The sequence below is a fragment of the Paramormyrops kingsleyae genome, chromosome 1 (genome assembly GCF_048594095.1).
Source record: "Paramormyrops kingsleyae isolate MSU_618 chromosome 1, PKINGS_0.4, whole genome shotgun sequence".
Taxonomy (NCBI): Eukaryota; Metazoa; Chordata; class Actinopteri; order Osteoglossiformes; family Mormyridae; genus Paramormyrops; species Paramormyrops kingsleyae.
In genome coordinates, this window is record NC_132797.1 from 21,736,771 (window position 1) to 21,761,309 (window position 24,539).

Here is a 24,539-nt window from a genome sequence, read left to right on the forward strand (position 1 = left end):
ATGATCTGGTCACAGAGAATTGCTGGGTTTGAGACTGCAGGAATGGTGTTTCCTGGTGTTTGTCACCAGGAATGAAAATTTCTGCTGAGTACTGTTGGACATTGCAACGTGATGCACCTGACATTGAATACAAACAAAAATCAAGACCAAAGCATTTCTAATTATGTTGAACTTAATAGCGTATGAGAATCATAAACGTGATTAAATATGTTATTGCCGGTAAACAGTTAACCGTCTGATCTATTTCCTACGTGTTCCTACGTGATGCAGCAAAACCAAAACTATATTTGTGCATACCCACCAGGTACCTGTCATAATCAGCAAAAACTTTTCAGGAAGTAAAACTTTTCAGTATAATATGTATAATATGTGATGGTCTTTTAGGTGATTGATGGTTATGTAATTTGATAAAAATGATTTCAATTAGGTAGCCATATAGGGTTCATATTACAATAAACAATATTTAAACAATTATGTTCATCTTTCTTTGCAAAGTTAAACTGTAAATATGTAGTACTTGATCTAACCAACATTCATCACCTGTTTGTCCTTTATAGGTTTTGTTGCATACAACTCCAAAGAGAATCTTGACAGTGATGTGGACCTGGATGTGGATGGGGACGACACACTGGAGTATGGGAAAATACAGTATCCTTTTCTTTTATCCATACTGGTAGTACAACAGTCTTTGGGGCACATCTCATATGTCCTGAGAAATAAAGTGTAAACATGTCAGAAAATGGGTCAAGATTTATTTATACAAACATGTTAAAATAGCACCCGAAGCAGTCATCCAAAAAACAACACATTTTGTATCTGTATCTGACATGTACATATGCTTAGTCCTTCTGTACATTATAATCTTTACGTGAGAATCATTTGTGTAAGAGCTGATTTCAGATTAAGTTAGCAGTTAATGAGACTTTCACGTTATAAGCAGTCTGTTCCCTGACCGTATTACACCAAGATACAGCGAGACGGACGTGATCTTATGTTCAGGAGATGAGCTTGGAGAGGCTCAGAAGCGAGAAGCTCTGCAGGGGGCCAGTTTGAAGTAAGCACACCAGGTTATTCCTGCTCACTGTCGGAGATACTCAGTCAAAAATAATGGAACCTGGGTCTTGAGAACTCATAGGCCCAACAGTACACAATTTTTGCAGAGTATTCATTAGCCTGAGTACAGGCATCAGAATCTGTGCTGGTGTTCTCCACACATTGTCAGACGGCAGATATAAAGCTCAGTTGGTCAATATCAGTTAATATACTACATATCCGGAACCAAATACTGTTAATATATTACACATCCGGAACCCAATACTGTTAATATATTACACATCCGGAACCCAATACTGTTAATATATTACACATCCTGATTTCAAGATGTATATGCAGGTTTACTTGGTCCTGTACACTCCTGATTCAATATTTATTCCCGCAGTTTTCACGTGGTTAAAAATGATAATAATAATAATGATAATATAAACAGCAGTACAAAAGTTTTCTATTGTTAGAAATTTTAGAGATGTTTCATATTTCTTGTCACACTTATGAAATGATAAGATATGTATTGCCTATTTTATTGGCAGGTAATGTGAAATTTGCACGTTTTTGTTAGTTGCACCTTTGGCTCTATAGATACCTTCATAATGCATTATAATGGTAAGTATAATTAAGGATGCTTTTATTGCATTAGGAAGGTATTTATATTGCATTATAGATGAAAGCTTCACAGAGCATTTATAATGCATAATAGACATGGGTATAATGTGTTATGCCTTTTTATAAATAGCTATAGCCATGTTTCTAATGCATTATAATGCATTCATAAAGTATTACGAAAGTACCTATAATGCATTGTACATGACTGTTCTAAGTGTTATCAAAATATATTAATATTGAAGACCTGTAGCCTGCATGCCTCTTTCATTGAATGTTATTCTGAACTGTAGTGTGATATTGAACCATTTCTCAAGAACTAAAGCCTACTTATCTTTGAGGAATTAAGTCGGTGGACATCTACTGCATATTCTGTGCTCCAGAGCATCCAATAGACCTTTAGTAATGTTTAGATTGGGTGATGGGGGAGGGGGGCATGGAAGACATTTTAATGTTAATTAAATCCTCCTTGAGTATATCAGTGTGTACGGGGGCATTGTCATCTTGGAGTATGGGAGTATCGGGGGGGAGGTGCTCGCACCATAAGGTGCACCTGGTCCTGTAAAATGGCCTCATATTCTTTGCCCCTTATACAGACATGCAGGGAAATTGTAGGACTTAATAACTCCCCTGCTGCCCCTGGCTGCCCATACCACTAGAGATCGCCCACCACGTTCAACAGTCAGCAACAGACATTGTGGGTTTTTACAACTGTAAACCCGCCTGGATACAGGAAATAGTGTGAAATATGACTCATCAGGCCATATTACTGCATTCCATTGCTCAGGGGTCCAGCTTTTGTGGTCATTACACCAGGTTATGTATCTTTGTTCCTTGGGCTTGGATACAAGTAGTTTCTGATGGTCAGCCCTGTCATAAACTCCAGCCGTGTGAAATTTTTGCAGTTTTTGTTGAGACTGGGTCATGGAGGAATTGTTTTAGTTCTGTTGCAATTTTTGGTACCTTACTTTTGTGGTGTTTAGCAGCTATCCCGCTAAGTATCCTTCTGTCCTTTTCACTGAGCTTCCACTTGTGACAGCCAATGTAGTTTGTCCATGTTGGACATAAGCTGTAATGATTTTTCAGACTGACATCACATTTTTCTAGGTTATGTGACCCATGCACTCGTAATTCTATTTCATTAAACAAATGAATTATCTATTTAAAAAATTAATTGACATTATGATTTTTTATTGTTGTTGGTAACCAATTAATTCTCTGTAGGAAGTCTAGAATACTAGTGTAGATACATTTAAATAGAACTTCCATTAAAAAAATAATTATTCCCTAGTTCTAATAAAATTTCTTTGTAATCACTGACAACCTAATATTAATGTCACAGTAAAGTTAAAGTTGCACCGCCTAACCCAGAGGAATATAAACAGAAGATGGATCGAAGGATTAAAGTTGCTACAAAAATACCTGTGAACATATAAACTTTTGTAACCAGCTGTAGGTATGAGTAATTGGAGCGTTTTCATATTCCCTGGGTCATGTTTTTCATGTGACTTAAAAACCAATTTAAGCAAGGTAATCTGTGAGTTAGGTATGTAAGGACATACATCAGTGTATGAAAGAATAATGATGCTTATAATTAAATGCATTTCATTAAAAGGCCACATAATATATAAAACAGTGATTCAGCCCCTGGCTTGGGGCTGGCTACTGCATTTAATTGCATGTATATATACACATACAGCCATGGAAAAAAAGACCACTCTATATAAACAAATCTGCATTTCTAAATCCTGGTTTAATCGTGGTTCTGCTGGCAGAAGGCTACTCTGAGCAGCAGGTTTCTTCTAGGTTCAAAACTTCTAGAATTGCTGTACACAAGAATAAAGTGAAGCAGGAGACACTGGAAACAACCAGAAACCAGCCTGGTAAACAGCAGAAGTGACTTTCTAATGCCAGAGATGACCATTTACTTATATAACAGTTCCTCATGAATCGGAGGATGACATCAAGTGACTTTCAAAAGGAACAGGAAACATTAAGTGCGAGAAGTGCACTGCTAGGACAGTTCGTATCAGGCTCCTAGAAGCAGGACTGAAGTCCCATAAAGCAAGGAAGAAGCCCTTCATTAATGTGAAACGAAGAACCAGACTACAGTTTGCAATTGCGTATATTATTCACAGACGCACACCCGTAAATTGAGAAATGAGTGAGACAAAAAACTGGAGGCAATTTTGGATGAACTCAGGATAGCTATTTTCAAAAATTTTGCTTTATTAATTTCATATTATTTATTTTGCTTACAATTGGTGTAATTAATGTTTTTGAGGGTCATTATGCTTCCACACCACAGGATGGCATGTCTTTTAGCGTGAACCTTTTGTGTCTGTGAGGGGTTTTTTATGTTTATGGGAAAGGGAGGATGTCCAAAGTCTGTTTAATTTTTGCTTTGCTATTTTTTCTTTAAGTATAGATTTTATTTTTTTTAGGCTAAGTCTTGGGCGAGTTGGAGGCACGTCTGGTGATGCATCATGTCGTGTCGAATCGTACTACATCACAATTGTATCATATCGCAATAGTAGCTGCTTCATATGTATCTTTAACGTATCGGCAGTTTGCAGTGCGTCGAGATGTATATCACATTGCCTCCACATCTGTTTCTATAGTCAGTGGATTTTGGAATATGTTTTTTGTCATTTAACAGTTTACCATGGGAAAATTTAATGGTTTTCTTCAAAAATGATAGATGTCACAAATGTATCATTAATTTAGACAATGATGCATTTCCTCTTTTCTCACACATTGACCTGGACGCTGGTCGCTTCACAGTTCATTTAGCAAAATGATTCACTTTTGTCTTTTAGTGGTAGCAGTTCCTGTAGCAGAGTAACGTCTGAATTTTCTAAACGGGCCAGCCATGGTAAGCACCTGTGTCTCTTTAGTCACTTCTAAGCAAATGTGATTTTTGTACCGCTCTGAAAGTGTGAACTGTGTCTGGAGTTTATGAGAGGCTTTTAAAAGGCTTCTCTCTGCAGAAATGCCATCCACAAGCATGGGGGACAGCAGCACGCAGGATCTCTGCACAGACCCCACACAGAGAGCCTGTAAATCCAGTGACATCAAGAAGTAAGTGTAGCCACCTCTTTCAAATGATAAAAGTTTATGGAAATGTACTTTCAAATATCAGCTGCACTTGAAAATGCCCCACACTGCTGAGTATTCCTTCTTTAGATGTTATATTCTGCATTCATTTGTGGCCAGAAACACGTTACATTTTCTGGGAATGCAGTATTATTGAAATATTCTACAGTGGACTGGCATCCCATCCATGGTGCAAACCCAGCCTTCAGCCCTGTGCTGCCTGTTACAGGCTCCAGCTCCCCCTGTTGGAAGATGGATGAATTATATAAATATTATCAGTCTAAAAAAATGTAAATATACTTTTTTTCAGTTATCCCATTTTCCTACAGTTATAATTTTCACTCTAACATGGAGATAATAAATTTGAGGGGCCATAACATGCATACTGAGGTATTAAAGGACCCTTAGGTCACAAAATATTAAAAGATGCTTGGAAATCTATGTCATATATTTATTATGATTCTGTAGCATCCTTATTGAAGGTTTAATTTTATAGCATATTAGAATCTGTAGCACAATCTTATAGTGAGTTAGTTTTTAGTGTATGTGTAGGTTCTCAGCTTAAACTTTTAGTAAACTCCATATGTAGCTGTATGCGTAATATCTGTATCAAGATTTTTTTTTTTTAATATAGCAAAGTTAACGGAGCTCAGTGTAAACCTCTTTTCAAGCATAGATATCAATGCAGTGACATTATAACATCACAACCCATGAAATGCATTTTGTCACAAGCCTGCAAAAGCATCTCACATGTTAGGGGAAGCCTCAGAGTTTCGTCTGCGGATATCTTTAAATGCCATTTCAAGATGAAGAAACCTAACCTTAGCTCCATTCAGCATAAAACCTGGAAGGCAAAAGGTTTAAAGGACAGCTTGCTGAAGTTTTGGAGAACGCGAAATCATCCACAAATAAATGCCAGGATGAGAAAGCATTCAGATCTACCTCACTGCTGTGCTCAGGGTTTTTTGAAAGCCGTTGGAGTCATCTTGCAAAAAAACTGCCTCCTATTTGTCTTGCCTGCCCATCTTGTAAGATGACAAAAAGTTGCATTAAAATAAAAATCAGTACATTTACCAGATGGTTTTATCCAGTGCAGCTTAAAAGGGAGATTAAGAGAACAGAGTCAGCTAGTGTCCCGTTAGCAATTGGGGGTTAAGTGTTATGCTCAAGGGCCCAACGGTAGCACCACTCTTCCAGGATTTGAACCATCGACCATCCGAACACCGTCCTACCTCACAGAACCACACATCTGCCCTGTGTCAGTTTACTGTTTGCCTTTTTCTTGTTTTTGATATGAAAAAAGGTGTTCATTGTTATCTTCCGTAATCATGTCCTGAATCACATATTACAACTTCTAAAGTCTCATAGTAGTACATAAAAAAGCTTTTCGCTATACATAATATGAACTTATGGTATTAGCAACCTGAAAGTGCAGTCAATACAAACATTCCATATCAGCCCTGCCTTTGTTCTGCACCTAGTTTAGGGTAATATTCAGAGTTCAGGATATTACATACGGGTCAGTGCTTTCAGGTTCCTTATTTTTTTGCCCCACAGTTGTCATGTAAATATTTTGCAGGACAGCCACAAGAGAGATACAAATAAACAGGTGGCCTGAGAGCAATCGATTTGTGCTGTCTGACATTGTACGTGGGAATTTTAAATGAATATCCGCATTTGCTAAGAGGAACACACAGGATTCAAGGTTTATTTGTCACGTGCAAAGTATACAGTCAGGCTATAACCTGCAGTGAAATGGAAGGTGGTCATCTCTGCCAAAATCCAAAAAAAGTCATATCAATAAAAGTTTAAAACGTGCGAAAAAACACACCCACACAGACAGAGGCCTCAAAACTGCATTGTTTGCATCTGTCCATGCGTGCGTGCATGAGGCTGGCATGGTGCATCTCGCGGTCACCAGAATGGTGTTTCTAAATGCAGCAGCAGAAGCCCGACACCCCCATTGATTTATTGCTGCCTGTCTGGGCTGCTTCCTTTCTCTCTCTCTCCTTCGGCACGTCGTGGGGGCATTAAACACTTTAGCCTGCCGGGAGTATGAATCACTCCAGCTGTTTGCTGTCAGGGGAAGCATAAACGCAGAGAGGACCTCTCCTCTTCAGAGTCACCACTGTTATTAGCTTGGAGAGCTCTGCACATGACACATAAATATATGTATGTGTGCGTGTCTGTGTGTGTATAGATTATGTTTATTTTACATTGTGGGGACCATTTTTCAGGTCAATCAAAAAACTAAAAATGTAAAAATTCTTGTATATTGTTTGGTTACTTATGGGTAAGGTTAGTGCTGAGTGGGGTTAAAGGTCATCATGTGGGGTTTAGAGATTTCCCCATAGAAATGAATGGAGAGTCCCCACAAAGATATAATTACAAACCTGTGTGTGTGTGATTTGATGTATTCTCTCCCAAAACAGCCCCAGACTCCCTAAATCCATATTTACCCCTGTGCGAAATATGGGGGAGTGACACTGAATTACTTAAGGGGGCTGTATTATGACGCACTGTTTACTGTAGCTTCTCAGCTGCATAGTAATCTGTATATGATCTATAAAGATTTTATTTTTATTTTTTTTATGAAATTTGCAAATAAATATTGGATAACATGCAGTAACATTTTATTTATAAGTTCAGCAGGTGGTGCTGTACTCTTATTTTGACCTTGTGGGAGGCATTTTTCCAGTCCCCACAAGGGAAACCTCAGTTGTATAAAAGTCTGTGACTGCAATCAAAAAACTAAAATAGCCAAACGGCTTCTGTGTTGTTTGGTTACTTACGGGTGAAGTTAGGACAGGGTAGGAGTTAGGGTTGTCATAGTTCGGATTAGGGTTCTGCACATGTCCCCTGCCCTGTCCCCTGTGCTTTAAATTTGATTAAATGTTTTGTCTTAAACTGAGATGGTTTGGAGTAATTAAATTTTTAACATATGAAAGTGAGAATTTATTTTTCATGGTGTCAGAGCGGTGTTTAATTTCCTTAATTTTAGAAAGCATTAAACATATATATTCCAGATGAAGAAAACTGAGTAATAGAAGTTGTTTTGTAGCTACAAGTTTGAACTGTCAATAAGGTTTTTGATTAAAGAGGGCATAATTGTGGTAACTGACTGGCTTGGAATGGAAAATCAAAATAATATTTTGTTTAAATTTTTTATTATAGCACTTAACTCTGCGCAGTCAATGAGTGTGATCATGCCTGTTGTAGATATATACCACTGATATGCAAGAAAAGTTATTGTGAAACTCTCATTTTAAGTAAATCAGCCTCCAGTATACCAACTACAATAAGTCACCTTCCAAAAACACCCTGTAAATAAGAATGGAATTTCCCAAGGGCAGAGTGGGTTAGTGGGTAGTCCCATCAAGCTTGGGGTTTAAATCCCATCTCCATGCTGCATATGCCCTATGATGGGTTTGAATCGCATTTCCATGCTGCATATGCCCTATGATGGGTTTGAATCGCATTTCCATGCTGCATATGCCCTATGATGGGTTTGAATCGCATCTCCATGCTGCATATGCCCTATAATGGGTTTGAAACCTGTCTATGGTGTTCCTCAATTTTGTCCTGCCTGGGATAGGCTCCGCCCCCTGTAACCTTACGAAGAATAGGAAGTTCGAAAGATGGATTCATGGAATTTCACCTAGAAATAAAATTAGTTCAATATTCTATATTCACTGTTGTTGATGGTGCAATTAAAGCTATCTGATTCTCATTAAATAAACCCGTAATCTCCATCCTATAAATGTTTATGAAATTTCTCTAACTTATTTACTGCCTCACAAAATAATTTATCCCTCTATTTGAATTTTTGATGTACAGTGGTACCTCGGTTCTCAAACTTAATCCGTTCCGGACTCCGGATCGAATCCTATAAAATTCTGATCGAATTTTTCCCATGGAAAACCAATTAATTGGTTCCCGGCCCCCCAAAATTACACCTGCGTAATCTGCTATTTCTCCCGAATATCACGTAAAGCAGTGAGAACTGATTTTCAGTTAATTTACCTGGTAAAATAAAGTTTAAATAAATGACATAAATGCTCTAATAGTACACGTAAGTTAGTGGTTTATTTATTGTTAGTTACTGTAATGTTGCGCTGCTTTATTTGGTTAATTGTCCAGTCTGTGAAGAAGGCATTCAAGTAAGAATTGCATTGTAGTATGACTCATTTCCTGGCGCATACAATTTATATTAGGTCAGCATTCACGATTCGACTTCTGATATTCAGATCGAGTTCTAGGTCAAACTGGTTCGAGAACCGAGGTACCACTGTATCTGGAATTGCATTACATACGATATGAAAAGGAACAATTCTATATATACTTGCTGAAAAATGATAGCTACTGTAGGTATATAACCATATTGTTTTCAGATGAAAAAAACATATGACCAATATGACCACTAATGCTATTATTCACACTTATCTTTATCTCTGTGTACTGCATATCTACTTTTCAATTTTTGTGTTCATTTGGATGCTTGTTTTTTAGTTGCATTGCTGATAACAGATTATCAGTAACACCACAGAATAATTTTATTTTAGTAATTGGTAGTACACTGAATTATACTAAAAAAATTGACTTCTCCATAGATGGCTTGCAAGCCAAATAGATGAAAAGTCTCTGTCTCCTATTGTCTGGTTCACTATGTCTTTCAAATCTTGAAAATGTAGATTTTTTTTCCCCCTGTTGATTTCTTCAAAAATGACAGATGTTATAAATTCCACAGACAGAGAAGGAAAAAAAGAGAAAATAAATAAATATTTAACCCTTCTGTATGTTTCCTAATGGATTTTACTTTTAGCCAATGTACTTACAACAGTGGCTGCCGGTTTTTAAATTGCCCATTTTTTCACATCTGATTTTTTTGCTTACTTGTTTACAACTGGATTGTAACTCAGGCATGTATTAATATAATTTGGCCTGAAGGTCTATAATAGATAACTTATATTAAACAATGCAATTCTAGAGTATAAATGAAAGGAATGAAAAAGTAGTACATCTTGTAATTCTGATTGATCCCATGTACTGTCTTGATAAGAAACTCATCTTCCCTCACAGGATTATTGACGACTCCACTCTGACTACATTTGAAGCCCTGAAATCTCGCATTCGGGAGCTGGAGAAACAGCTGTCAAGAGGAGACCGTTATAAGTGTCTCATCTGCATGGTGAGTATGTTCATTAATTATAGTTATTTTTCCTACTATAAAAAGATATCACTTTAAATAAATCACAACAATCTTGGATATTACTACTTTGTTTTAATTATTTAAATTTGTTTATTAATCATTAAAAATATTTTTTTTCTTATTTTGGAAGCATGACAATGAAAAGAGAGAACTGACTTTTTACATAAAATACCTTTGTTTGATGACACACTAGCAGTTTTCTTTAGGTATTTATTGTACACTAGTGCAATGTGCAGTTTGCAGTCATCCTTAGATTTGTGCTTCCCCTTAGTGTTCAACTGTGGTACTGCAAATGTCTGCTCCCTCATTGTACAAAAATTGCTTCAATTGTCTGACAAATTAAATGGTGCATTAATTGTACTATTGAATTTTTCCAAGCAGAAATTATTACAAACATGTATCATTAACCATGATAAAGTATTACCAATTACAATGGAGTAACAGGAGAAATGGATACACTACAAACTCTCATGCACAGTTCTCAGGAATTATTTTAAATTCCTATGATTGTTATGTTTTATTAAGCTATATGATTTTGAAGACACATGGCAGTGTTTTGGAAGTTCATAAAATGACTTTTTAAGTAAAAACTACAGCATGGAGGTTATTTTGTACTGGGATCAATCCCCGCAAATCAAATGTTTTTTTGACCATGAGAGGACATCCATGTAAACATGTAGAGAACAGGCAAACTCGAAGTCGGAATATGAGTAATGATTATGTTTAAAATAGAAATCTGTAAAGAAACAATGTTGAACTTTCCAGTGTGGTATTTCAGCCAGTATATGGTTTTGTATTGGCATTCACATGAAGTCCCAATATAAACAGACTGCGGGTCTTTGATGTCATGTAATAAAATAAACTGCCTATTCATGTTTGTTAAAAAAAATCTAAATCGACCTTAGTTTAAGTACAGCACCTAGGCTAGATGTTAAACCGACAGTTTCAGCAGGCCTGGTTAATCCCCACTTAAGCTGGATTCTTCTCATTGTAGAGACTTCTGTGGAACTCCCTCAGATCTGCTGCCATTTATTTATGCTTCCGGATGTAGAATATCCCAATTAATGGCCTGTCATCTTTGCATTTTATTCAGGACGCCTACACAATACCCCTGACTTCCATACAGTGCTGGCATGTACACTGTGAAGAGTGCTGGCTAAGGACTCTGGTAAGATAAGCCTCAAATTTAGGGGAGTTTAACTAGATTGATGTCATTGTTTATATCATTCGAAATTCAAAGTTAGCTTTATTGTCATTGTGCACATGCACAACAAAATGAGGTAGTGGGCTCTCTTAGTGGAAGCATCACACATAGTAATAGTAATAAAATGGACAGTAGAATATATCTAAACACAAAACATTTGAATGTAGTATAACAATTAGTTTTCTTTTTTGATTGATCGATTACAGTTGTAAAAGCAGCAGGCAAAATGAGGTAACTATAGTTATTACCATACATCATTGAACAGTTTGTTCTCTTTGTATTTGTATTTAGATATTTAATTATAAGACAGTGTTAGGTATCAATATCATAATATGTTATATGTGCAACATTTTTCAAACTGTCATGTTTCAGAGATCTGACGGTGTACAGAGCTGTGTGGGGCACATTAATACCATACCATACCATACCATACCATATCATACTATACCAACTTTATTTATAAAGCACTTTAAAACAACCACACAGGACCAAAGTGCTGTACAGAGAATATAAAATGAAACAATTAAAATCATGTAAATAAAAGTTCATAAAATAAGCACATATACAAAATAAGATGATATACCATCAAATAAAATACACTAAAATCAACATCTCACAAGGAATCGAAAGCCAAAGAAAAGAGATGGGTTTTCAGGCGGGATTTAGAAACGGTCATTGAAGAAGCGTGTCTAACATGCAAGGGCAGATCATTCCACATTCTGGGAGCTACAGCAGCGAAAGCACGGCCCCCTTTAAGCTGATGCTTAGTTATTGGCACACTCAGGAGCAGCTAGCCAGATGACCTGAGAGACCGGGAGGGTGTGTAAGGGTGTAACAGCTCAAAGAGGTAGGGAGGGGCAAGACCATTAAAAGCCTTAAAAGCAAATAAAATTGAATCCTAAAATGTACAGGCAACCAATGGAGCATGGATAAAACAGGCGAAATGTGCTCATATTTCCGTGTGTCTGATGCCGTCTGATGATGATGATGATCTTTGGTTTCTGTTCATTTGAGTGTCCACTGCACCATTCCTACAGGGAGCCAAGAAGCTGTGCCCGCAGTGTAACACCATCACGTCTCCGGGGGACCTGAGGCGGGTTTACTTGTGAGGAAGCCAATCAGCAACCAGCTCCCTGCTATTTTCAGTTGTCTTATCTCTTTCTTTCCTTTTTCTAGCATATGCAGTCAGCATATTCATATACTGTACATGTCGTCTCTATTTTTTCTGGATCTCAAAAGCCTCAGAAAGGAGTGTTTTGTTTTGTTTTTGTCTGTGGACATCAGGCCTAGAAATTGTCATCATTAACCTCTTGTTAAATGTATTATTTTGTATATCCAGACTCTATTTTTCAAATTGCATCCTATCCACCATGTTTTGCAAGACTTCCAAAAAGTCCATCTCTTGGTTCATAATGGAGGTATATCACACCAGCTTTGAAGTAATGCTATTTGTCTCTCCAAGTTCTGTTGCATGATATTCTATTGGGAGTACAAGATGTTTCAAAAATGATATGGCACCTATGTTTGTTTGATTTGGTTGGATTAAAATAATCACTTTGTCAAACATTTTCTGGTGCCGATGAAAATAGAAGGCACTTTGTGAAACCTAAAAAATAAACCTAAGGAGAGAATGTAAGCACATGCAATATATGATAATTCACAGTGACTGTAGGAAATATTCACCTCCTCAACTGAAGTATTTTATAGATATAAATCTAATTTTTGAAAGGTAAAGTCATTCATTATGAAACAACAGTGAAACTATAGTGAATTGCAGTTTGAAAATGCTTCATTACACAAGTTCTCATCTCATTTGATATGCTGCTGAGATCAACAGAGTCTCTTCATTTGTATGCAAAATTTCAAAACACAATGACTGCATCACCTGTCTCTGTAGTCCAAAATAAACTGCTAAAATGGCTGAGATCAGGTGCACAGTATTATCTTATATTAAACAAGTTTTTTTGTTTTTGATAGATGAAGAATGTATACAGCCTTATCCAAACTCTGCTCGGATCATCTTCTTCTTATAGTAAAATTTCAGGCCAAAGACAGCTGTGGAAGCCAAAGTCCATAGGTAATGTATCTGAAAGGATTCCGTTTATATGAAATTGGTTTGGCCTTGCTGAATAATAATAATAAATAGTGATACAGACAACATGAAGTACAGCACCAGTAACACAACCTCAGCTGTGAAATGTGGAGTGTAAACGTCGTGTTTCCAGATAACTTCTGCTGGGTGTAGAACACAAAATGAATGGGACTAAATCCAACCAAATCTTTAAGGAAAACATACTCCAGTCAGCAAATAACCAAAGACTGCCCTGCTGTTGTAATAACCTGGAGACACTGGCGCAGCAAAAGTGGAGTGACTTTACAAACCAGAGAATGAATATCTGGGAGAGGTCAAGGAGGTGATTTCAGCTGAGAAGATGCTGTAACATTTAAAGAATCCTTTTCCACCAAAGACCCCCGTTAGTGGAGTTTTGCTGTGAAATCGCTGCCAAAGTTATTTCTATGAAGTATTAGTTTATAGCAATGAATAGTTTTCTAAATCATGACTTAAACATTTTTTCCCATTGTTTCACTGTTGTTTCACAGTAAACATTTTCTAGTTTCATCAAACTGCTGCAGTGTAGATTTGGTAGGAGATTAAGTGTATTAACATTTGAAGCTGTAAGTAGAAATAATGTGGAAAAGGTTATGGGGCTGAATATTTTCTATGGGCACTGCTTTTTACAATGTTTCTAAATGAAAGACTGTTGAACATTTATACACAGGGGATATAGTAGGCTTTTGTAAAAGCTGTATTAGAACACTTATTGTATTTTTTTAAACAAATGTTAACTTATTAATGTTGTATTTCATTGTGCAGGGGAAGCGATCATATAAAAAGTGAATTACGTACATTTTAATTCATTTAAATGTGACATTTGTACTTTGGAATTTATTAAAAGTAAAATAGGTAGAATAAATATAAAATACAGGACTTTGTGGGCTATTTGGCAGCATAACAGCATAACACGAAATCCAAATAGAATGTTCACTCAATATTTCAATGTGGTTTCTCCCCCAAAGTGGGATAGCTTGAAAACCCCAATGAAAAACAATGAACTTCAAGTCAACTGTAGCAATGGGATGTTCAGCTGAAAGCACAAACTGACACCAGCCTAGTCTGGGAGTGGTATGTGATAGCAGTGTTATTAGCATATTTTTACCAAAATGTTCTGTTTCTTTAAGAGCTTGCAGTTTTCATATGTGTTTAATGCAGAAACTTAATAAAGTGACTAGAAAATAACTAGGAAATGCAATTTAGTGCTTTTATTTATGGTATATAAGTAACCTTTGTGTTAAAAAATCATTTTCCATATTCTGGGCCAGATATATGTTTTATATAAGTTCTGTGGCACAGTTTTATATGTATTTATTATTTTTGTTTTATTTGTATAGTTATATTTGTATAGTTATGTTACATGCCCACCTCAACTTTCTAAGACATAGCCCACATTGGAGGTGTTCAAATTGTTGAAAAATTTAAAATATGTGAAGAAACACTTTACTTTTATCTGTCCAGTGATCGAATTACAAATCAACTCCAAATGATTTGTAGTGTGGTTTGTAGTAGTCACACTACAGTAGTCACGTAGTCACTACATATTAAATAAACATTTTCCTTATTTAGGAGATGCTGAAGCAGCAAATGCTGCTAATAGGCTAGCTAGCTACAATCTTCTGACTGTACTTGCTTATTATTATCTCGGTATATAAGCAGAACATTCTATTGGGAACTACAATCCCACCCCTGAGAGGCAAGGTAGCAATAATACATCAATGCGTGCACAAGAAAAGCTTCTGGTTTCATCTGAGAGATCAAAAAATAACATTGTAGTGAATGTTTAATCCAAGTACAGTCACCTGAATGTAGTACAATTAAGCTCATTGCTTTGTTCCAGCCATCCAACTTCCAAAACCACTTCATCAGTACAAGACTGCCGCTAAGTGGGCATAGAAGCTAGATAATGAAATTTTATTTATTGATTAGATAATAATGACATAACTGTCTGAATGCAATTGACTCTGTAGTAAAAAAAATGCATTTGTGTCTGTATGTTTGTGAAGCACAGACAGTAAGTGAACACGGGAAGGTGATATGGTTACGTTTCATTCAGATAATTCCACAGTGCAATGATTGATAATAAATATCCAATCTGTGTTTTCCCATTATATTCAAGACTTATTGCAGTTTGTGAAGTTCAGAGTCCAACATGAAATATAAAAATAAAAATTGGATGTCTGAAATTTAAAGACTAAATTATGGCTCTAATCTCATTGTTCTTTGTGTTATTCTGTGCTGCTTTAAACTTTCTATGTTTAATAAAACAAGAGTGAAAATGCCATATCAGCGTTGCTCTCCTTTTAACAATCCTTTATTCTTTTACCACCCTGCTTTTCAGCAATGCATCCACAGTGCCGTGAAACATCTCTACTGACCTGAATATATCTATTCTTCTCCTGCTGATTCTTACATTTGCGGCATATTCTGCAGAGCAAACCTCTAGATAGCAGCAACATTGTTTTATTAAAGTATAATAATTTCCAGCTTCATAAATGGCAGTTTTTATTGTCCATATCATGGCTGATACCAAGCTTGAACGGTGTAGATTTAAATGGTGAACAAACTTAACATTAACTTCACATGAGCTATATAATAACCCATATACAGTATCTTCTGCAGGGCCGTGTACAGGAGCAGGGCTGCAGGGGCACTGGCCCCAGCCGAAAGCTGATTGGCCCCCTAGAGCCCCCTCTCATTGATTGATTCAAAACAAATCATTGGCTAATGATAAGGTTGGCCCCTCTGTATGAATTATGCCAATTCTTATGCTCCCCAGCTTAAATGATCCTAGAATCACCCCTAATCAATATGGTCATTGGGGAGTGGGAGGGGGTCCATAAAGTACAAGCCAGCCTTTCTTCTCTGGAATGCCAGTCAACCACAGGGCATAGTCGCACACCATAGGTGTTTTTGGAGTCACTGACTCACTGAACTGCGTGCTTTTGTACTGCAGAAAAAGCGGCGCATTTCAGAGAGCGTATGCAAACACACAGAGAGCGAGTGGGATCCAAACGGCACTGTTCCCTGACCCACTCTACCACCCACGATATAACAATATCCATTATATAACAAAGTTTCAGAAATAAATCAAGTTGTGTTGACTACATTGTTTTAGATAGAAGGAAAATACTTTATTTGCCATTTGTACAAGGCAAAAACACAAAGTTTGGGTACAGAGTCACCTATTTTCCAAATGCCCATCGGTGATGTGACTTCTCTGCTGACCAGAGGACTGGAAATGGCAGCCTCCCTCTCACAGCCACAGAGTCCTAACCTGCAGAAACACTGCAGAGGACATGCAAACCCCGGCATATAGGTAACAATGCGAGGCTGCAACTGCATGAGAATGCCCTTCATCATCCTTCAGGCTGATGCAACTGGAATGTCAGTGATGCTGGAATCGGCCAGTTTCAAAATGTGGTGTGATTGTGAATGTTAAAGTAAAAAATGTTTACATTTTAAACCACCAGCATATTTTTTTCTATTTCTTGTTCTAAAAAATTCCAAACTGCATGTTAGTTTACTAGCTGGATCATTACATTTTGATTCTACAAATGGCATTTTTGGTTTTGATGAAACTTGGTAAGTGAAAAAAAAGCACCATAGTTTCCCCCTGGGATCAATAAAGTCAGTGTTAATCTTAACATTTCTTCATGTTGCAAGACAAAAGAGAAATTCTCTGAAAAGTCCCCCAGACACACAATTACATAAACAGGCTTATGTTTATAAATGTAAATGAATAGCCAACCTCCAGTCAAATCTTCCAACAGCTCTGAGTCACCGCAGAGACTTCCGCCTACTGTGACGTCAGTTTAATCTCTGCCCCGGAAGTGATTGTGTTTGATATAGTGATAATGCCATGTGAGACGTATGGGGATGCTTCTTTGGTGATCACAGAAAGGTCTGCACTGTTATATTTGCCCAATTCTCTTCTAACAACATTGTTTGGCATGATTCAGGTAATTACATTTTGTTGTGTGTAAGTCTAGGCAGCCATTTTAGTAGCTAGCAGGGTTTAGCGGTATGTTAACCAATTTAATTCACTGGGTCTGATACTGTACGTGCATATATTGCAACCATAGAGTTGCGCATAATTAATTAAAAATGCATATTTAACCGATTACGATTCGGTCTTTAACTTTCTGGTGTGTAAAAATGAAATGATCGAGCAGTCAGTGCGAAATCTGGGTGTAGAATCGTGTTTATTATTATTATGTCTTAGGTATTATTATTTTTTAATAGGTGATAACATCAGTCAGTGTTTTCTGTATGTGTCCGCATTGTTTTATAATTTATTTATTTACTTGCTTGCTTACTGATTTATGTAGTTACTTGCTTCATTCGGCCACGTTTCTTCCTGCCAGTTCTATCAGATGCCAGTTAACTGACAGCTTGGCCCTTCTAGGAAAAGCAAAAGCAATAACGAAACAGCATTTCTTTTAATTTTTATTTGCATTTTAATTTCTTGTTGAGCATTTATTTTCTTTTTCTTTTATGGATTTATTCTTTTTTTATGGCACTCTTGCAATTCCATATACAGGTAGACAAAAAGGTGCAGGGTGGTTGAGCTATCACCAAAAGCAGAAATCAAGGTGTTAAGTAAAAAAAATAAATAAAAAAAATACTATAATAGTGGGGAAATGGCAAAAATATGAATGTCTCACATGAATACTTCACATGAATATCTGTTTGGGGAAACAAACAGTCTAGCTAAATTTCACCTGTGAAAGTGATTAGAATCAGTGCTGTTTGAAAGTACAGTCAAACCTCCTTTATCCTTACCTCCAATATACGGGCACCTCCCTCTACCGGGCAGCTCAAGACACGCACATGCGCAAATTCATTTTACACAACCAGCAGCTGGTGTTATGACCCCCAGTCTAAGGTTGGGGCGAACAGAGTGAAAAAGAACGGGGATGTGGAGTAAGGGAAGGACAGCGTGTGATGGACAAGGGAACACATGTGGACAAAGGGGTATTTTTGTTATTTTTTTCTGTCTTTATTGATACGCCATGGATACAGAACAAATAAACCCAGTGCAAAAGGACTCAGGAGTGATTATAGCGAAAATAAACAAACCGAGCTTTCGAATGCAACCCAAAGCTAACTTATCCAAGCGCAGAGAAAACAAAAACACAATGACAAATTCTACACCTTACTCCCAATCCAAACAACAGCATACAACATAAGCTTGCAAAATAAAAATGGCAGTCACTCCCTATGCACCTGACACACACACAGAGAGCATACACAGAGATCAAAGTGTCAAAGTCCGAGGGCCGCAAGAAGACATTAACCAAAAACCAGGCGAGAGATCGAAACCGAATAGCAAGTAAACCCAAGTGAAAGTACAGACAAGAGATAAGTGAAAATCAGAAATCCAGTAAAACAAAACAAATCATTCACAGTAATAGTAATATCCATCAAAGAAAAGCAAACCAACAACAATAATCAATAGGTGAGCAGAGCTCCCGAGATGCAAACAGAGATTTGTGGGCGGAGTCTGCACGTGGAGGCGGAGCGAACGTCAAATCGAGAGCTTATCGCTGTACTTATCTGGACAGGGATGTTAAAAGAAGTTAACATTAGTTTCAAAACATTTCACAACACATTTAAGAAATATTAAAACACTGTTTTAACCCATTCACTAAATTTGAAGAGTTAAATTGCTCGCCCGGAGAAACTAAAGTGCTGACTTACTATTAACAATAACTTAGATGGACCGAATAACGGCTCTGACCGTAACGTATCTGACCTAAAGCCGGTCTGCTCACTCACAGGTGGATTTGGCCCGGAATCATCACAGAGCAGATCTTGCCAATTAACCCAGCTTCTTGTCTTTAGACTACAGCAAGAAACACAACACAAGGGCCGTTGTGGACAATGTGAATTCCACACACATAGAGACCCGAGGTGGGATTCACACCCCCTACCTGTGTGAGATAACAGTGCTACCCTAAGCCACCACAGCAGCTCTTTAGTGTTATATAATATCTGATAATAGAATGTTTATGTAATCCACCTTCATGTTGATCATATGTCATTTGATTAGTTAGATTTAGACATGTATAGAATTTTGTATTTTGTTGAAAGCGGTCTGTTTATATTTAAATTTCCCTTTTCAGTAGCAACTATGTCAGTTGCATTCAGCAGTGATGGTGCTCAGACCATCCAGAAAAGCCTCGCTGTCGACGTGGTGGTCAGGGAGACCAAGGCAAAGAGCCTTGAAGAAAGCTATCAGATTAAGGAGACCTGTGATTTCATCCGGGAGAACAATTTCCATAAAGTGAGTCTGGACTACAGAAGCCTTAGGATAACTTTTTTGCCAGCCAGTTTCACAATTGAGGGATATGCAATTGTTAGCAAAACTCCATTTGACTGCAATGTATTCTATTTGACTGTACTGTGTTGTTTTTAAGGAGCCGGTAATTAGTACTCATCTAAAATCTATTGAAAACCTATGGTCTGATATCAATCAGCAGTGGAGCCAATTCTAGTTACATGAACTACATTCTAGTTCTAATATTGGAGAAATAAAGGACTTTCCAGTCACCAGTGGAGCAAACTTTCAGTAGAAACGTGCGGTAGGCTAAGGGGTACTCACTAGAAGTGTTTAGAAGCAGTCAAACTCTTCCAACAGCTGTGCAGCCCCTGGTTCTTGGACGCCGGTCACTCATATGCTGATATTCATTCATATAAATATTATTTTTTCTGTGTATTCTTCACACATTCTTCACTGTAACTGCATTTTATGTGCAAAGACTTTAGTTGAAATGTAAAGTTTTTTAACATATGTGGTGTTGTTTCTTAGGTAGCACTGCAGTTCCCAGACAATTTGTTAGTGGATTCCATTAAAATAGCATCCAGACTTCAGGAAACTACTGGTGCAAAGCTATATATTCTTGGAGACACTTCCTATGGCAGGTAAACATGGTATATATTATATGTTATATTGAAATGTAATGTCAGAATGGATAGGTGTATGGATGGATGTATACTTTCTTTCATTCTCAATTAATCAGTCAGTCAATCAATCCAGGAAATTCAGGCATTACAGCAGGAGCAGACAACGGGACACAAACAGTCACTGGTATACTTATATCAATTTGAAAATAAAAAATAGAAATTGGTAATTAAAATAAAAAAGTAGAAAGTAAATCTTACTGTGTATACAGAATGATAATTCTGTAAATATGCAAAAAACTGTAATGTGCAAAGAGTCCTGTGTAATAATAAGAAACCATAAATGCAGAATGGATGTGTACGGACCACAACAATGCAAAATTTGTAGTACAGGTTCCCTGTGCAATGAGCAATAAATAATTAAATGGTTGGATAAAAGAAGGGAACGTGAGTATTGTTGCAGTCTGCGGGCTGGTGACTGGCTGACTGGCTCAGCCTAAGGCCCAGCTATATGCCCTGATGGCAGCCAGCAAGCGTGAATAAACTCAGATACACACACACTGGGGAGAAATACTGCCTTAAAGGAGACAAAAGTTTATACAGGCAATAGAGACAGAACAAGTCATGCTCTGAAAACTATGAGAATTAAAGTGTCACTTCTTTTGGTTCGACAGCTTGTAAAAACTTAATACAAAACAGACCTAAATAAATAAATAAACAGTATTCATATGAACCTTTACTCTCATATCTGCCTATGTAATATTTCCATTCAGTTCATTTTTGAAACCAGTGGAAACGCAGACAGGTTCTCAAAAGGCACCAAGCGAGAACCAGCCCAGTAACGGCTACGTGTTGGTGGAAACGTGGTATTAGAGCAGTGGCTTTCAACCAATTTAATCTCAGGACCCATATTATTCCTTGGTCATTAAATCGTGACCCAAATTCACGACGGAAGTCATAACCCACCAGTTGAGAAACACTGTCTTAGAGTTTATAGGAAGGATGGAGCTAATATACTGAGTGGTGTATGTGTTTTTGCAGCTGCTGTGTGGACGAGGTCGCCGCAGAGCATGCTGGGGCTCAGTGCATTGTGCATTACGGACGGGCCTGTCTCAGTCCGTCGCGAAGGCTGCCCCTCATGTATGTGTTTGGAAAGAGGCCCATTGACCTATCCAAATGTGCCACCGCTTTCCAAGAGCTTTACCCTGACCATCAAAGCCACGTGGTTGTCCTCTATGATGTCGTCTATTCTCACATCATAGGTAAAGCATATAATAAAGATAGATGAGTGTTAGCTGTACAATTCATTCACTAAATTTAACCCATTTCATTTAATTTAACCACTTTAGTGTGTGTCTCATAATCTGGTCTGGTAATTGTTACTTTTATTTAACTTTTTATTTTTATGTTTATCTTCAGATGATCTTTTGAAGCTCCTGCAGCCTGAATATGTAAATGTGATCACTTCAGTCCTAAATGTGGATGGTGTGGTCTGCAAAAGTTATGGACAGATACTTCAACAAGCCAAAGACACTGGACACACCGAAGCTGAATTAGCCCTATACGGTGACAGGCTTGTTCATAAATATGGCCGACAGTTTATCCTAAAGGAAGGATGCAGTATTGAGGACTACAGCATTTTTTATGTGGGGCAAGAGGGTGTCACCCTAACAAACTTTATGATGACCTGGAACAAGTGCTCTTTCTGCTCATTTGACCCCGAGACAATGGTAGGGAGGTTTGAGACAATCAACATTAACAGGGCTTTGATGAAGCGATACTACCTGATTGAAAAAGCAAAGGACGCCAGCATTGTAGGCATTCTGGTTGGCACGCTTGGTGTGGCTAACTACCTAAGTATTATTGACCAGCTGAAAAAAATAATTCACAAAGCTGGTAAGAAGAGCTACCTGTTTGCCATGGGCAAACTGAATGTTGCTAAGCTGGCAAACTTCCTGGAGATTGACATATTTGTGCTAGTTGCTTGCCCAGAGAACTCCTTGTTGGATTCCAGCGAATTCTATCGCCCAGTGGTGACACCCTTCGAAATGGAGATTGCCTGCAACAACCAGAGAGAGTGGACAGGGGATTACATAATCGACTTTCAGGATCTGTTGCCTGGTAAGTAAGGTTAGGTCTCTGTGTCTGTGATCGCAAGGTCACTGGTTTGAATCCCTTGCTTGGCAGAGTAATCACATTTGTGTCGGGCCCTTGTGCAAGGCCCTTAACCCCCCCCCTAAAAAATGCTCCAGGGATGCAAGATAGATCACAGACCCTGAGCTCAGACCTCAGGCTTCACTCTCACCTCTGTATATGTTCACACTCCTGGGCAAAAAAATTAACCAAACAAATTTAATGCAACATAAAGCTTTGGCACGTTTTTTTTTTTTTTTTACCCAGGAGTTTAAGTTATTAAAGCGGAGTTTGATGGGATGTGCAAAAAAACACATTCCTGTTTCCTGTTCTTATACTTATGAAAGTCCATTTCCTCCACATGGATAAGACAAAGTTTGCTTGATTTCTCAGGATTCCAACTTTCTTGCAATTATGGCTTTTTCTCGTCAGTGTCACCTCCTCCGCAGGATACCGTTTAGGAATATATCCCAAAAATGCGTTACTCACATAATGTCATCCACTGGCAGGTTAATTTGGATTTCACGTTAATTTGGAAAGCAGTAAAACACGGTGGCAATAGCACTGCCTTCGTTGCTTTGGTTTGAGTTATTCAGTTATTCTTAAGGTGGCAGTGTTTGCCCGTGACTTCGCTCCTGTCTGTTTCAGTACGTTCATTGCAACCATTAAAGAGGGAGCAGAAGTGATGGCTCCAGCTACTTTTAGTTGATAGAAAAGAACTCAGAATTACAAGAAATAAAGTTTGAATTGCATGAAAGTAAGTCGGAATTCCAAGAAATAATGCTGCACTTGAGAGAGTACGAATTCTGAAAAATAGTCGCTATTAAGCAAAATTTTATTTTTCTTCTGGCGGAAACGGCCTTCCATACATACTTGTACAAGTGGAAAAGATTTTTTTTTTTTTAATATCACCAGTGGCTGAATATAATGAAATATTTTGAACCACTTTGGTTTGTTGTAGGGGCTTGCAGTCATATAGATTGCAGTGATTCCAATGAAGACGACGGTGAGACAACTGATGTGTCGCTCATCACTGGAGCTCTACGATCTTCTGGCTTCTCCTCCCTGGAGCCAAAGGACGCTGTGCCTGGATCAGCTGTGGTACAGAAGAACCAAACCCTGATGCTGGCACATGCTAACACAGCAGGTTTGTGGGAGTTAAAATGTCACATTTGATCAATCCAGCTGATTTCAGTTCAGTTGAACTGCAGCAACATTTATGCCTGTAGTATGAAACAGACATAGAGTGACACTTGGGCACTGGGAGCAGACTGCACACAGACGCCACAGAGGAATGACACCCGGGAGGCTGTAAGCCGCAGGACGAGCTCCTGAGCCACCACACCACCTTCTGACATTCCCTTGAAGTAAAATAGAGAGATTATTTTTCAATTTGATTTTCAAAAATGAACACAACTCTACATCTTGCATTGACTCAAGTTGTCTAAATAAAACTTAAAAGCTTGCTGGTCTGGATTAATGAATTGTTAGTTTTCTTCTCTTTTCTGTTGCAGCCTCGTTCTTATCTGGCCGGAGTTGGCAGGGGCTGGATCAGAAGCTGGGAGAAACGCCAGTGGTGAAGGCAGTGGAGGGAAGGAGAGGAATCGCCATTGCCTATGAAGAGGAGGGCAGCAGATACGCATCGTCTTAGGGGGGGGGAAAGCGCATTTATGTTTGGGGTCCATTTGTCATTAAACCCAGAATCAATATCCCCAAAGATCAGAAAGCGAACTGATTGATGATATTTAACTTCACTGTCTGAGCCTATGACAAATGAAATGACAATAGACTCAGCCCTGCTAAACAAAGTTTACTGTATTTTATATTTTATCTATATTTTATATATATATATATATTGGATTGTACATCAAAATAAATTAAACAGCTGAATTCAGCACTATCATCAGCAATTTGAGCAAAGTACTTTTTGTTAAATTTTTGTCTGTTTACGTTTTCTAGGAAATCAGTTGCAGGACAAAAAAAACTTTTCATGTAACTAGTTTTTTTATTGGCGCTATGTGATTTGGAAATGTGGGATGTGGAGTCAAAATAATGCACTTTTGAATACAGTTCGGCAGCATGATGCAGCTTGTGGAATAAAAATCGCTTCTGCTTAGGAGATGGTGGAATCGGGTTCTCTTATTACCGAACGCACCCAGGAGGTCTCCAGGAGTGAACACAAGGAGGTCACTGGCTCAAGCACCAGCTGGATAATTACATGT

The 24,539-nt window shown here is 37.8% G+C and overlaps 2 protein-coding genes across 4 annotated transcripts in view; both read left to right on the plus strand.

Moving 5' to 3' along the window:
• Positions 1-15,562, plus strand: part of rnf220b (ring finger protein 220b) — a 106,582-nt gene extending 91,020 nt beyond the window's left edge. For both annotated transcript variants that reach the window (XM_023807396.2, XM_023807395.2), the window contains exons 10-16: positions 558-648; positions 968-1,054; positions 4,476-4,531; positions 4,647-4,737; positions 9,832-9,940; positions 11,055-11,129; positions 12,203-15,562. In XM_023807396.2, the coding sequence (XP_023663164.1) occupies positions 558-648; positions 968-1,054; positions 4,476-4,531; positions 4,647-4,737; positions 9,832-9,940; positions 11,055-11,129; positions 12,203-12,274 (581 nt within the window). In that variant the 3' untranslated portion in view covers positions 12,275-15,562. The remainder of the gene's footprint in view (positions 1-557; positions 649-967; positions 1,055-4,475; positions 4,532-4,646; positions 4,738-9,831; positions 9,941-11,054; positions 11,130-12,202) is intronic.
• A 1,513-nt stretch (positions 15,563-17,075) lies between these two features.
• On the plus strand, positions 17,076-24,436 carry dph2 (diphthamide biosynthesis 2). Of its 2 annotated transcripts, none has more exons than XM_023807389.2 (7): positions 17,076-17,182; positions 19,407-19,567; positions 20,093-20,205; positions 21,226-21,446; positions 21,604-22,305; positions 23,279-23,464; positions 23,832-24,436. In XM_023807389.2, the coding sequence occupies exons 2-7, from the start codon at positions 19,415-19,417 to the stop codon at positions 23,966-23,968; spliced, it is 1,512 nt and encodes a 503-aa protein (XP_023663157.1). In that variant the 5' UTR covers positions 17,076-17,182; positions 19,407-19,414; the 3' UTR covers positions 23,969-24,436. The 2 variants fall into 2 exon arrangements, with proteins under 2 accessions (XP_023663157.1, XP_023663156.1); XM_023807388.2 differs by having other exon boundaries at positions 17,091-17,240.
• The last annotated feature ends 103 nt before the right edge of the window (positions 24,437-24,539 follow it).